This window comes from Pinus tabuliformis, chromosome 5_1, assembly GCF_031772625.1.
Source record: "Pinus tabuliformis cultivar Carrire ecotype Pingquan chromosome 5_1, CPIR1, whole genome shotgun sequence".
In the NCBI taxonomy this organism is placed as follows: Eukaryota; Viridiplantae; Streptophyta; class Pinopsida; order Pinales; family Pinaceae; genus Pinus; species Pinus tabuliformis.
Window position 1 is genome coordinate 728831467 of NC_142305.1, and position 15012 is coordinate 728846478.

The 15012-nt window shown below is 38.2% G+C and overlaps 1 protein-coding gene across 1 annotated transcript; it reads left to right on the forward strand.

The window, feature by feature from the left end:
- The first annotated feature begins 8513 nt into the window (after positions 1-8513).
- Positions 8514-10619, forward strand: LOC149167013 (cocosin 1-like). The gene is made up of 5 exons (XM_089432840.1): positions 8514-8872; positions 8972-9252; positions 9356-9856; positions 9946-10163; positions 10262-10619. The coding sequence occupies exons 1-5, from the start codon at positions 8515-8517 to the stop codon at positions 10473-10475; spliced, it is 1572 nt and encodes a 523-aa protein (XP_089288966.1). The 5' UTR covers position 8514; the 3' UTR covers positions 10476-10619.
- The last annotated feature ends 4393 nt before the right edge of the window (positions 10620-15012 follow it).

Consider the following 15012-nt stretch of genomic DNA (forward strand, 5'->3'; position numbering starts at 1 on the left):
GACCATGGGAGCAGTATTTATAAAAAAACTGGTTCGATTGAGCCATTGCTAGATCGAGCATTATAACTCGATAAAGGGTTTTTTTAAACCCTCAATCGAGCTACCTTTCTAATGCCCAAGGAGCTTGGTCGAGCTCTTAAAAAAGGCCTAATCGAGTGCTTAAATGGCTTAATCAAGTCATTTTTTTCACCCAAACACACCCTCTTTCGCAAAAGAGTGTAACCCAGATCCATGCTTTCACCCCCTAACATTTCAAGGAAAGTTCATAAATACAAATCTTATGTTGACCAACTAGGATTTTCAAACTCCACATCACTATGGTTTTGAAATTCCACATAACTAGTTTTTTCAAATTTCACAAAACTATGGTTTTCAAAATAAAATAAAAAAACTAGGGTTTTCAAATTCCACATGAATATTCCCCCCAGATTCTCATATTTAGGCTTACACTATATTTTTTTAGAAATAGAGGCATCAAAATCTTGTTAACACTGGGAATTAGTTAATAGAAGATAGAAGTTCCTTACATATCATATCATGTACATAGCAGCTAATATATTACATATCTTCTCATGTATATTGCAACCACTACGTACAATGGTAAATTTATATTATTTATCTCTCTTATGGTGTGTCAAATATGTGTGTCATGTAATAACATTCATTTTTGGTGCATTGATGGATATGTGTTGATGGTACTAGTTCTTTGCTTATGTGCATCACTTTTGTCTTGTTAGTTAGGGTGCATCACTTATATGTGACACCTAATATTATGTATCTTGACCTTTTTGTGTTTCTTCATCACATTGCTTATGAGGCATCATTTAATTCATAAATATAATAAAAAAATATAGCATCCCTAGGAAAATGCACAAATGGAAAGATTATGTTGACCAACTAGGATTTTCAAATTCCATAATAGTAGGGCTTTCAAAATCCACATAACTAAGGTTTTCAAATTGCACAAAAGTAATGATTTTTTTATTTCACTTCAATATTCTACCCACCTTCTCATATTTATGCTTAGACTAAATTTTTTTAGAAAGAGAAAATAATATATTTATTCTTACACTACTATACTTATGCATTGGATATAAATTAGTCAAAATAGTCAAATATAAGATCCCAAGGAATGCGCATCAACAGAAACCTTGCGTTGACCTCTTAGGATATAATTTCACAAAAACTAGGGTTTTCAATTTCTAAAATGTCTTTACTTTGCATTTTTCATGCATAACTCCTAGCATTTTTCATTCTATTCTCTCCACCTTCTCATATTTAGGTAAGCACACTACATTTTTAAGAAAGAGAGGCATAAGCATCTTTTCAATACTAGGGATTGGTTAATAGAAGGAAAAAGTTCCTTGTCTTGTTGAATATATTCTAGCCACTATGTACTATGGTCAATTTAGAACATGTGTTTCTTATGGTGTGTCAATTATGTGTGCCACATAATAATGTTAATTATGCTTTAACTATGGTTTATCCATTATGTACATTGATGGATATGTGTTGGTGGTCATGGTTCATTGCTTATGTGTATCACTTATGTCTTGTTACTAAAGCTACATCACTTATATGTGACACTTAATATGGTGTATCATGGTTCATTTGCATTGCTTCAGTTCATTCATGCTTAACTATGTCACTTATGGTAGGTATCTTGTGGCATGTTGACTATGTGTCTCACTTTGAAGAGTATCACTTATGTACATTGCTTATGGGGCATCACTTAATTATGTCACTTATGGGTATATCTTATTGTCTTTTTGGTACAAATTAGTAACAATGGTCTAAAACACAATTACATCCTTATAATGTTTCATTAGTTCATAACATTCATAAATATAATTAACAATTATAATATCCCAAGGAATATGCATCAAGGAAAAGCTTATGTTGACCTCTTAGGAAAACATTATACAAGATTTAGGGTTTTCAAATTCCACGTCAATATGATTTTTAATTCCAAAATCTCTCTATGTTGGACTTTCCACACCCAACTCTTGGAATTTTGCATTTTATGATCTATGGTGAAGACTACCAAGATATATTGGAAGGAAACAAAGCATGTTTTGCAATACCTCAGAGGCACTACCAAGCATGGATTATGGCACAGGAGGACAGAGGGAGTGAAGTTTCAAAGCTTCACTGATGCAGATTGGGCAGGGAGTCCATCAGACAGGAAATGTACTTCAAGTTCTATCTTTAGTGTTGGGTCCACATCTATTTCTTGGTATAGAAAGAAGTAGAGGTTCGTGGCACTCAGCTAAGCAGAGGCTGAATACATGGCTGCAAGTCAAGAAACATGTGAAGCCATATGCATGAGGAAAATGCTTGTGGGTTTTTTTAGTGAGGAGATGGATCCAACAATGATATATTGTGATAATCATAGTTGCATTAAGCTCTCCGAGAATTTGGTATTTGATATCTAGTATCATCGTTTTCAGGACTGTGTGCAGAGGAGAATTATGTTGCTACAATACATTCCAACTGAGGAATAATATGCTGACATCTTAACAAAGGCATTCTCAAGAAGTAAATTTGAATTCCATTGGTGCAAGATAGGGGTGATGAAAAATCTCTTTCTTACTAAGAGGGAGTGTTAAAAAATGTAGCAAGAAAGGCTCAATTTGACTTAAGCCTTAGTCAAATTGAGTAAATCAAATTTCCACATCAACACGACAATTTGGAGGAAATTAACTAGTGTCACATGGCTCTTTTCACTTAGTTATCTTAGTAAATTCGAGTTAGAGACCTTGGATTTTAGGTATGCATGTGTGATTGTTAAATTTTAGCAATCTAGTTCAGCTATTTTCAGCTGTATTTAGTTAACTAGCCTCTACCTGTTGATAGAGTTAGTTGAAGGTTAGTTGTGCAGTGGGACAACATTCTAACTCAAAGATATGTTAGTTCACTGATCAATCAACCCAAAATATCTAATGTATGCAAGGAATTTTAATTCCTCAACACAAGTGGAAATGATAAGGTAGTGTAACATGAGTTTTATATTAGTTTGAGTGTATAGTTGTTGCATGAAAGAAGTTGATCAATCCTTGGAAATTACATAAGAAAATAGGAGGAAATTCCTATTTTTTAGGGGCTAATTTGCTTAGGAATTATGCAAGGAAATAGGAGGCTTGAGAAGAAAATAATTGAAAAAGTGTTGGCCAGAGTTTCTCATTCAGCAAAGAGAACATTTATTCTTTTGCAGGTTGTGCTTAGAGTTGGAGCAAGAAATTGTAATAGTTTCTCTATTCAATTCATTAATGCAATGAGGCTTGAGGGGTTTTCCCCATTTGGGTTCCCCTAGAAATCATTGTGTATTCGTGGTTTTGCTTATTGCATGTCTATGCATGCTATTCAAAACTGTGATTTCCATTCCGCATATCAATAAAGTAGAATTGTGTCTCTTGTTTGTTTGAAATCTTTAGCAATTGCAATTTCTATCAAATTTCTCCATGTAATAAACCATGCTTACAACTTGTTTTACACACCACAAGAAATATAAATTGAACCCAATAGATTTTTTGAGATCTTCGAATATTAGAGAAATGAAAACCAATTCCTAGATGTACTCTAACACCCCTAAATACATGCTAAACAAGTGAATTTTCATCTAGTGGATTATTATGTGAGATGGAGGAGGTCATGGGTGCATAATGAATTTATACAAATTCCTCTACATGTGTATGTACCCAAAAATACTCCTACCTATGACAAAACAACAACAAAAAAATGTATTAATGACGCACCTACATTAAAATACCAAGGAACAAAATACTTCTTCATGGGTTCTTGTCTGTGAGTTCATCAATGTTGCTACCATGCTTTGATAAGTTTGAAGTTTTCATCCATGTAGAATTTTTAACTGGAAGATCCTTTCTTAGCAATTGTCACTACAAAACCATGCATTTATATTTACAAGGACCACTTGTAACATCATAATTTTTCATAGTTTAGCTTACATATAATTGTCGAGTATTATGACTCATCCTCTCCACTAGCCTGATACAAAAATCATTTGAATGGTTTGTTTCTTTAAAACATCATTGGGTCCACTACATGTTATATGGCATTCGAACAATTTAAATGCTTTCACTTTCTGGAAAAGGTTTTCCTTTAACATTAGGATATGATCCAATCAAGGACAAACATGAAGAATCTAAAAATTCCTAAACTGGAATCCCTACTGTAGCAACTGATGATATTTCTCCTACTTGTTAGATTTACATGAACAAGTTATTTGTAGTTTCCTACGAAAAATATTGAAATATATACACTGCAACCTTCACTTAATTAATTTATATGCAGAAACAAGAAACCGAACAAGAAAGAAAATCCAACAAAATAACATTGTTTTCTTTAGATAAATTTCCCCAGAAAAACCCAATGTGCGAAAATTGGATCTAAGGGTTTTATTATTATGTAGTAGTAAATCTGAGTACAATTCTTGGATGCTCAAGTAGCAATATGATACAGAGAGAAACTAGACAAAACGAATGGTGAAGTGCTCTCACCCTGTCATTGTGAGAATCTGAGTCTGATCACGTTGAACTAGAGCCTCTGCGCAGAACTGCATAAGCCTCATGCAGTCCCTTTGTCACCCTTGCTGGGTATCATGTTGCTCATTCTCCGGACCATTTGCTGGAAAATCTGAATCTCTACCTCCTAGTGTCACACCCTAGCTCCTGGCTTCTGAAACTCGATTTTTTCAAAAATAATTTTATCTCCCTTTAAGTCCTACACTGCCACTACGTCAGCTCTACGTGGGCTAGCGTCTACTTCTTTCTGGACGTCATTTTTCCCTCTTTGCCTCGTACTCTCTGGCCCAGGAAAACTTCCTTTTTAGGGATACTCTCTTCCCCTCACTACAAGAGATCTCTTCGATCACTCCTCTAGCAACTGTTGTGTTTCCCTCTCTAAGAAATTTGATCTTCTTGATCTCTCTCAGTGTATCTTCTAAGTGACCCTCAAGCCTCCTTAAATAATCTCCTCGTTGACATTTAATAGCCCAGATTAGAAGCTAATAAATAGCTAATATCATTTCTACTTTATCCTTGTCTTCTTATAGAAGTTACATCCACAGTTTATATTAATACCTTTAATTATTTTAATTTCCTAAGTTTAGACTTAGGGTCCCATTAAAAATAACTAATTATTTTAATAAAATAGTTTCTAGGTGTAATTTACCGAAATACTTTATCGGTTCTTTGGAATACATGTGCCCAAGCCTCCCTGCAAAATTTAAGACTTAGTGCACATCCGATGCTACCACAAATCAACACTCCCTCTTAGCAAGGAATGTGCTATAGTAATGCAACCTGCTGAAACATCACTCTGTTCTGTAACATCTCCCTCTGCACTGGTGATGTCTGACACGTTTTCCATAAACCACTGTGCAAACATTCCATTTGTACTGTTGTTGACCTTGCCACTGTCAACATTGCATCTGTATTATAACTTCCTCTGAAATTTTGCATCCATGTTGTTGCTGGCACTACCATTGCCAACTTCCTCTGTGCTGCAAACTGCTGTTGTTACTACATCAGCAATGAAAAAACATCCCAAATTATTGAACTAATTGTTTTTAGTATGATACCATGTGAATGTTGGAGTTTCACTGCTACTACTCTCTTCACTGATCCTCTAAATCTTTTGTGTTGCTGCTGACCTCTTCTTTGTGCCTTCTACACTACTGCCAACTTTACTCTGTGTTTTTCAGTCTCTAGCGCTCCTAGCCGCTACAATTATCTCTATGAAACTCTTTGGAGCCATCCAACACTAGTCCATCATGCTACCACAAAACGAGGCTCTCATAGCAAGGTAATGATCCAAGAGGTGGGCTCCTCAAGGATCTTGCCCATCTATAGTTCCTTCGAACTACAACTCCAAATCAACCCACCTCCTTCCTTTAGGTATCTCAGCTGTCATGGCGAACTCCTCCTCTTCGATCTTCACGGGTGCAACTTTAAGATCGTGCTTCTCATCTTTTTCCTTCTTCTTGGGAGCACACCGTGTAGCGAAGTGACCCATCTCCCCACACCTGAAGCATTTTATCTTTGAGACGTCCTTCTTTCACCTTCCCTGCTCCTGCTGCCCTTCAATGCAAGGGCTACATTCTCATCCTCCTCCTTGGATTTCGACCCACTGTTGCTGCTTCCATCAAGCTTACACTTAACTAGGTCTCTCCTTAGCTCCTCTTGCTTAAGAGTTGCCCACATCTCATCCCAATTTGGCAAAGTCACCCTACCCATGATACTCTAGACAAAGACTTGCCAATCATTTGAGATAGAATTAAGGGTTAGCCTAACCAACTCGAACCATTGAGGCATAGACCCCATAGATGCTAACTCTTCTCAGGTATCCTGAAGCTTCGTTAGGAACAAATCTATGTGCTCCCCCTTCTGCATATGTGCAGGTCTTAGTTTCTGCTCTAAGTACATCTTCTGTTGCTTGGAAGATCCCTGGTATAGCGTAGACAACGCATCCCACATCTCCTTAGCAATCCCTCTACTAACGATGAGACAGACTACATAATCATTCACTCCATCGAGGATCATTATTTTTGCCTTCGCCATCTCTGCTCTGTACTTCTTCAGCGAATCTAGATCTACAGGCACAACCACCACATTGTCAACATATGTCTTGAGGGAGTGTTCATCTAGAAGGAATGACATCCTTTCCTTCCAGATGATATAGTTGGATGCTCCGTCCAATCTATCCTAATCCCTCAAACCATCGGTTGTCATCTCTTCCACAAAAATGTAAAACTGCTCATCTATGCTTTTACTTCTACTGCTCGGCCAATAAGAAAATAGACTTCTTGGCGGGAAGTCTACTAAGAAAAAATTCGCTCACTGTGCTTTTCCTCTCTCTTCTGACGTCTTTTAGCCCAACAATCTACCCGCTGAAAAACTGCATCCCACCAACTCTTCCTCACGCTGAGGCTCAACGCTTCTCCCTCTACCACGGCAAAATTTCGATCTGGAAGTCCTTCCTCTTAGTCGACTCACTCCGAGAGAGACTTTCCTTAAAAATTCAGCCTTCCTTGCTTGGACTATGCAATCCCTCTTGGGATTTGAACTGCTACCTCCTGCAGCTATTTTGATCTCCTTTCCTTCTCAGCGTTGGGTTCTCTAACACTTCTCTTCTTGTTCCACCTATAGCTCTTGTATCATGTGAAAATTCCTAAACCGGAACCCTACTACAAAAACTAATGATATTTCCTTGAAAATTCAGCCCTCTTGTTGGGACTATGCAAACCATGTGGGGTTTCGAACTGCTACCTCCTAATGTTTCAAACTGATGCCTTTTGATGTTTGATAGTTGAAGGCGTCTCTTAATAACATCACCCACACAAAATTTTGGTATGTTGAAGGAGCTAAAACCATAATAGATGACATTGGTCATAGGAGCAATGTGCAGGCAAAAAATAGCTAGCGGTTTCCAATTCCAAGAGTACCTCAAAAAGTCCTTTAGGATCAAACAAGCAAAAAATTGCTTCACTGGAGAGATTGTATAACTCAAATCTTTAAACTTGCAAAATCCATAAATGAACATGTTGTTTCTAAAATTGAAGTTAAAGATGATGAACCATTTGTGGATTTCAAGAGAGTCATCCAACCAATATTTCAATCATTTTACAAAGGACTTTGTATATAAATGGCATATTCATCCAATAATCTTTTCATAGAGATGCTAATGTAAGCTTCCTTGAAAGGCACACTTGACTTAATTGTCCTCATCAAAGAGCTTTTCACAAGTATTTTTACAACATTCATTGATACAAAAATTCTATTTGTAATCCCACTTTTACTCATTTTGACAACTTACTCATTACTAGTGATATTTTTGGTTGATAAATACCTCATAATTTATGTGTTGAGAATTTATTTCATGCCATTTTAAAAAACCTCAAAAAAATTGAACTCTTATGCTATGTACCTTGTGCTTGCAAAGATTATCATTATTCAAAGACATTTATATTAGTGTAACTCTTGCTACAATCTTGAAAAGATAGGTAAAAACTCAAAAAAAAATTGTATTTATATATTTCCCTTCGTTATTATCTTCTACATTCCTACTCCGTCTATCGTCTTCATTCCTCTAGCTAATAATTTCTGCATATCAATAGCTGTAATTTGAGCATTGAACTATATCTCTTCGATGGTTCCATTTTTCATCCCATCTATATCTTCAATTCACCCACAAATTGATCCACTTGTGCTTTCCAGCAATAAAAACGAAAATGAAATAGGGAAACGCATTTTTAATCCACAGCAACATCATTTTAAGCAAACATGCAACTATCTACACGTCGAATGGTACGACATTACATGACACGCCTGAGAGTTGCCACATCACACGTGATCAAGATTCCCTTTGGCGTTTAGCCTATGTGACTCTCAGCGGCATCTAGTGCCTTAATCATATCGCCCTCAGCATGCTATAAAACTAACATTCAGCAACAGCATCGACACATAGCCTGAGTGAAGAAACCCGAAGGGAATGATGAGATCAGCGCGTTGCCCTCTGATGCAGATACTGTTAGTTTCCTTTGCCTGCGTTCTTTTTCTTTCCCTATCAGCTGTATCACCTGTAACTGCAATTTATCGGCAAAGAAGAGAAAGAGGTCGTCGTTACGATGAGCAATCATCAGCGTGCCGGAGGCTGCACAGGCTAAATACCCACGAACCGTCTGAATCGGAGTCGATAAGATCAGAAGGTGGCACCTTCGAGTTGTCCACCGGAGAAGACAACGAGGAATTAGAGTGCGCAGGCGTTGCCTTCTTCAGAAAGACGATTGAAATGGACGCCATCTCGTTGCCCCAATATGCCAGCGCCGATCTGTTGGTTTACGTTGTGCGAGGTAACCTGATCATACAGTTTGTGTATGTCACATGATTACCTAAATTTCTCGTTATAATATACTGGTATGTTATATATGTACACAAACATATATGTGCAGGTGAGGGTCGACTAGGCATTGTGTTCCCGGGGTGTCCCGAGACTTACAGAGACGAACCTTCGTTTCAAAGGCGATCAAGGCGCATGAGATCAGAGAGACGACGGGAGGACGAGGACGAAGAGGACTCGAGTCAGAAGGTGAGGCGAGTCAGGAGAGGTGACGTGATAGCGATATTTGCAGGAGCAGCGTATTGGTCGTACAATGATGGTAACGAGCCTCTGCAAATCGTAGCCATTGCCGACACATCCAACCCTCAAAATCAAAACAGCAGGGATTACAGCGTAAGCATTCGGACGAATTAACTAATAATCTGCATTTTCAGTTATATTGTAGATTCCTTCGTTTATTTTATATAGTTACTGATGGTGTACTAGAGATGTACAGCCCTTCACTTTGGCTGGGCCAGGCTCATCGTCTCGCGGTCGTCGTGAGGAGGAGGGAGAGGAAGAAAGAGGAAGAAGAGGGGGACTTGGGGATAATATGTTGGCAGGGTTTAACACGCGCACTTTGGCTCAGTCGTTGGACGTGGAGCTTGAAACTGCAAGGAAGCTTCAACAGAATCAGCATTCGCGACTCTTTGCCAGAGTTGGACGCGGCCGACGTCTCAGCTTACCCGGCCCTCAGTCTCGATCTCGATCTCGCTCTCCTTACGGGAGACAGAGGCGGTGGGGGAGAGAGGATCATGTTGGTGGTGGATTGGATGAATATAGTGAGAATGGCGTTGAAGAGCTTGTGTGCCCAATGCGTGTAAAGCACAATGCTGACAATTCCGAGGATGCCGATATCTATGTGAGAGATGGGGGACGAATGAATATAGTCAACCGCCACAAACTTCCTGTACTCAAGTATTTGGGATTAGGAGCCGAGAGGGTTATTCTCCGCCCGGTAAGCAGTAACTATTTTTTTCTGCTTCACTTATATATAATTTTAATGTTTTCCAATCCAATGAATGGATTACTTTATTGTGGCTGCAGAGAGCATCATGTGTTCCGTCGTGGAGGATGAACGCGCATGGCATAATGTACGTGACGAGAGGTGAGGGGAGAGTGGAGGTGGTGGGAGAGGAAGGGAGGAGTGTGTTTGATGGGCGTGTGAGAGAGGGTCAGTTCATCGTCATTCCCCAATTCTACGCAGTCATCAAGCAAGCAGGAGACGATGGGTTGGAGTATATAACGTTTACAACATCGGACAAGTAAGTATAATATATTTCGGAATAGAGGCTTCTCTGATTTGAATTGAATATAATATAATGAGCAATTCGTGTTGTTCGTGCAATGTACTGTATTGCAGTTCATACCGGTCGACTCTCGCAGGAAGGCAGTCAGTTTTGAAGGCGATGCCGGAGGAAGTGTTGCGTGCGGCTTACAGGATCGACCAAAATGAAGTTCAACAAGTGATGAGGAACAGAGAACACGATACACTCATTCTGCCTCCATCGTCAGGCTTTGGACGTTACCAAGATCAACAACACAACGTCACATCTCTTCTCGTCCAAGTCGAATAGGGCTTTTGAATGGATATTATCCAGCCGCGCTCCACTGATTGCTTCATAGCTAACTAACCAATATTACAATGAAACAATGATAAGGGTGTAAATCTTTGATTACAGATATAATAAATAATTATAATAAAAATGTTGCTTTTTTCTGTATGCACAATTTCCATGGAACTTTTATCCATTATTTACGAGGACGGGAGATAGAACAGCTCGTTACCCAATGTTAAAATAAAACAAGAAACAAAGGTTGTAAACTTTTTATTATAATAAGGATGTTGCTTTTTTCCATATTTCTACCAGAAAAAGGACAAAGAAAGGAGATAGAGACAAAACCATGCACACATTTTATAATACATACATGGTCTAAAACAAGAAACAAAGCGTGTAAGTTTTTTATTATAATAAGGATGTTGCCTTTTTCCATATTTCTACCAGAAAAAGGACAGAAGGAAGGAGATAGAGACAAAACCATGCACACATTTTATAATACATACATGGTCTTGCCGTTACCTGCATAACAGAGAGGAAGGAGGTAGGACAGTCGTTGTGGTCGAGTCTCAAAAGCTTATGTGCATTTGTGAGGAAGTGTGCACATTCCTAAAAACACATATACATTCCTAAGAACATATATATGTTCCAAATAACAAGTACATGATCATAGGAGTGTGTGCGCCTTTCTAGCCTTAACTCACCTTGCTTGCCACTCGCGTGACATCCAAACACAAATCTAGCGAACAACCATAGAAGCGTAATGGCTATTACGATTTAGAAGCGTAATGACTATTACGATTTGGTACGAGTTTTTCTCTAATCGAAAAGAATTTTTGTCAACGTGTATTATTAGCTATCAATTTTTTTTTTTGTCAAGACATTTTTTATGTAATGAGGAGGAAATTTTGGAAAACATTTTATTTTTTTTAATATGTATTTAAAAAGAAATTTTAGAAATTAAGGAAAATTATTGTTTTTAGGAATTGGAAAATAATTTTTATTCTCTTGCTATGAAATTGGAAGATAATTTCTGTCCTTTTTGTAAGATTGGAAAACAACCATTGCTTTTTTTATAATGGGAGGACATTTCTCGTAAGTGGAAGACAATTTATATGTTTATTTGTGATTGGAAGACAATTGTTGTCTTATTGTAATTACAATCCATTTAAATATGGGAAACCATCGAAGTAGAAAAAATAAGTCGTGGAAAAACAACCTATAGAAATGCTCATTGCAGCAAGAGAAAAGTTCGGGGTAGGTATGGGAAAACACAACTTTTAGAAAAGTAGAGTCCAACTTCCAACATAATAGATGAACCTCTAATAAATATTCCATAGAAGAATTGTTGGATGATCACATGAGATGAACATCTAATAAATATTCATAGAACGAATTGTTGTGGTTGATCAAATGTTGATGGATTTTCTTGGAGCTAATTATAGTATGGATGAAATTAGAGAGGAAAATAGTGCACAACTTCTTCATGAAGAAGTTCCTATGGTGCAACTTCTTCTTTAACAATCTCACATTTTGGAAGCTACCCATGAGCATGTCTATTCCCCTTCAAGGAATATAAGTCCACAAAAAAAAAGTAGAGTTTCATAATATATGTCCATCACCTGTAACTAGATTGGAAAATGTGTAACAAAGAACTCCAAAACACCTTCATGTGGATGAAAGTAGTTTATCCTTCAAGGTAAGGTATATGAACCATCTACCAATCCTATAAAATTAAAAAAGAACACTTTGAATTGAAGTCTAATGTAGCCAAATGCCAATTATTTGTCTTTATTAAAATCCAGAAGTTTAGCTATTTTTAGAAGAATTTTGTTGAATTTCGACGAAATTCTGCAACTACTGTGATGAACAATCTAAAACTAATCTCTTTTCGCCAAGACACATAATTTCTCAACAATATATAAGCAGCAAAATAATCACAAAGATAAAAACACAGTCACACAATAAGACACAATTTTTCTTGGGAATCCCAACTAGGAAAAAACCTCTCCTTGATGTGGTATTTATTGACTAAGAAAATAGATCAAATACAAAGAAATTTGTCTCTGAGAACAAAGTTGTTCTCTTGTTGATTTAGCCTAGACTTTCCTTGGAAAATCTTTGATCTTAGCTCCTAAATCCTAGCGTACTTGTGATATCCTATTACTTAGAACACAAGCTCTCTCCATTCTCCACAAGCAAGGTCTCTCATAACCTGTGAGCTTTGTCTTGCCGCAAACCTTTGTGCACAAAAAAAATCATAATTTCTTGTGCCTTCGTCCTCCTCTTTATAGATTTTATCCAAGCTAAATTAGGCAAGTACAAATTTAGAACTTCAGTTGTGATTGACAAGTTAACTCAGTCGAACTGGTTCTCTCTCTAAACAACACTGGAGTTCTTAACTCGTCCTTCCTTCAATCAAGACTAAAGACTAACTCATTTTAACTGAACATGTAACTGCCACCCAATCTTGTAATCAAATTGATGAATACTTCATCTTAACTGAAGCTCGAACTCTACACATGTTATCTTGATAAGTATTCCAGTAAAATTGAAAGAGCTCACCACAACTGAAGTATATCTCCTGAGGACAACTTGAGGTCTTCACTAGCTAAGGCAGAAGCCAAAAGACCTTGCTTGCTACATTTTAAACACTCCCTCTTAGCGAGGAAGGTACTTCTTGAAGAACTTCGTCCACCTAGATCTGTCTTCAACACCACCATGTTATCTTTATTGCAGCTGCTCCCCCTTAACTAGAAGACTTCCCTGCCTCCTACTATGAAATCTAATCTGACGACATGTTCCTTCCAACCATGCTCTGTGAAATTTCTTTAACATGGGTCTACAACCCAACCAATCCTGATCTGTAGTTATTTGTTTAACTACTAGCCCAATTTGCAACTATCTAAATTGAGTGACATTGTTTCATCCTATGGGTTTCTTGGCAGCTAGTGGCTACCAGTTGTGCCACAACTATGCCACCACAGTCATCACTAAAATTCAACAACGTGCTCGCTCGACTGCCTCACCTGAGCCCATGGTTGTGTTGTTGTGGGGCTCTTCCTTCGATAACCCTGCCACCCTTGCTATGTTTGTAGGTTTTAACCCTGTACAGAAATTACCTGCATACGAATTCTAAAACACAGAAAATAAACAATGTGAGAGCATAACACATAAAACACATATACACAGAGATTTTCCCCTGGATCCCAAAACTCGGACTACCAGCTTGATTTTTAATTATGTTCCTTCCGATGTTACAATACATATTTATAAATGCCGAAGCATCCAATGCCATGGACCGAAAACCATCGCATCCAAAACCATGGATCAAAAACCAACGCGTCCAAAACCATAGATCGAAAACCATAGCGTCCAAAACAATGTGCAGAAATCATGCACAAAACCATAGGTAGGTCTGCCCAACCTAATATAGGGTCCAAAAAACAAAATTTTCCGGGGCGCTACCCTGGACCCCATAGAGGGGGGTTACCTGCACCCCTCAAACCCCCTATGACCCCCCCGCTACGCAATTGACGCAACGAAGTGGGGACTCCTCCCCCCCTCTAACACCCCAGTTAACTACGTGGGCTAGTCGTGGAAAGAATATAACACAACCCAACATTCTCCCACTTTTTGTTTTCTTTCCACAAGGGGCCACAAGAGAGCTTAGTCATTTATCCAGCCCTACAATGCCCATTGTTTCTCTACACCAAGAGAACTTCTCAGAGCTCACATATTTTGTCAATGCATCTGCAGTATTCTTCAAAGTGTCCACCTTTACCAGCAACACCTTTTTGTCTTCTATCATATCCCTCACAAAGTGATACTGAACATCAATGTGCTTTGTCTTTGAATGATATGCAGGATTCTTTGCCAGAAAATTGCACTTTGGCTGTCACAGTCTATCCTTATAGCTCCTTGTACTAACCCCATACTTGAACACAATCTCTGCAACCAAACTGCTTCCTTGCTTGCATGAGTGGCTACCATGTATTCTGCCTCTGTAGTTGATAGTGCCACTACAGATTGTTTCTTACTCATCCAACTGACTGCACCTCCAAATAGGTTAAACACATACCCACTTGTAGATCTTCTCTGATCTAGATCTCCAACCCAGTCTGCATCAAAAAAGCCATGAATATCTAACACTATGTCCAATCCTGGTCTTCCTTGGTAGCACAAACCATAATCACTAGTGCCACGCAAATACCTGAAAACCCGCTTCACTGTTGTCCAATCCTCCTTCCTTGGTTTTGACATAAACCTCCTCAATACTCCCACTGCATGTGCAACGTCTGGTCTAGTACATACCATTGCATACATCAGGCTACTGACTGCACTTGCATATGGAACACGGGACATGTCCTCTTCCTCTTATTGTGTCTTGGGACACTGTTCAGCAGATAACCTCACACCTACAGGAATAGGAACCTTCACTGGTTTACTCTCCTACATATTAAACCTCTGCAGTATTGTCTCGACATACTTCCTCTGGTTTAACCAAAGCTTCCTCTTTTCTCGATGTCTTTTAATTTCCATGCCCAAAATACAG

What these genes read in the sequence shown, in the direction of transcription:
- LOC149167013 (XM_089432840.1), top strand. Translation starts at nt 8,515, where the DNA reads ATGAGATCAGCGCGTTGCCCTCTGATGCAGATACTGTTAGTTTCCTTT. An exon ending in GTTGGTTTACGTTGTGCGAG is followed by an intron (nt 8,873 to 8,971) that starts GTAACCTGATCA and finishes ATATATGTGCAG; the next exon opens with GTGAGGGTCGACTAGGCATT. An exon ending in AGAGGGTTATTCTCCGCCCG is followed by an intron (nt 9,857 to 9,945) that starts GTAAGCAGTAAC and finishes TTGTGGCTGCAG; the next exon opens with AGAGCATCATGTGTTCCGTC.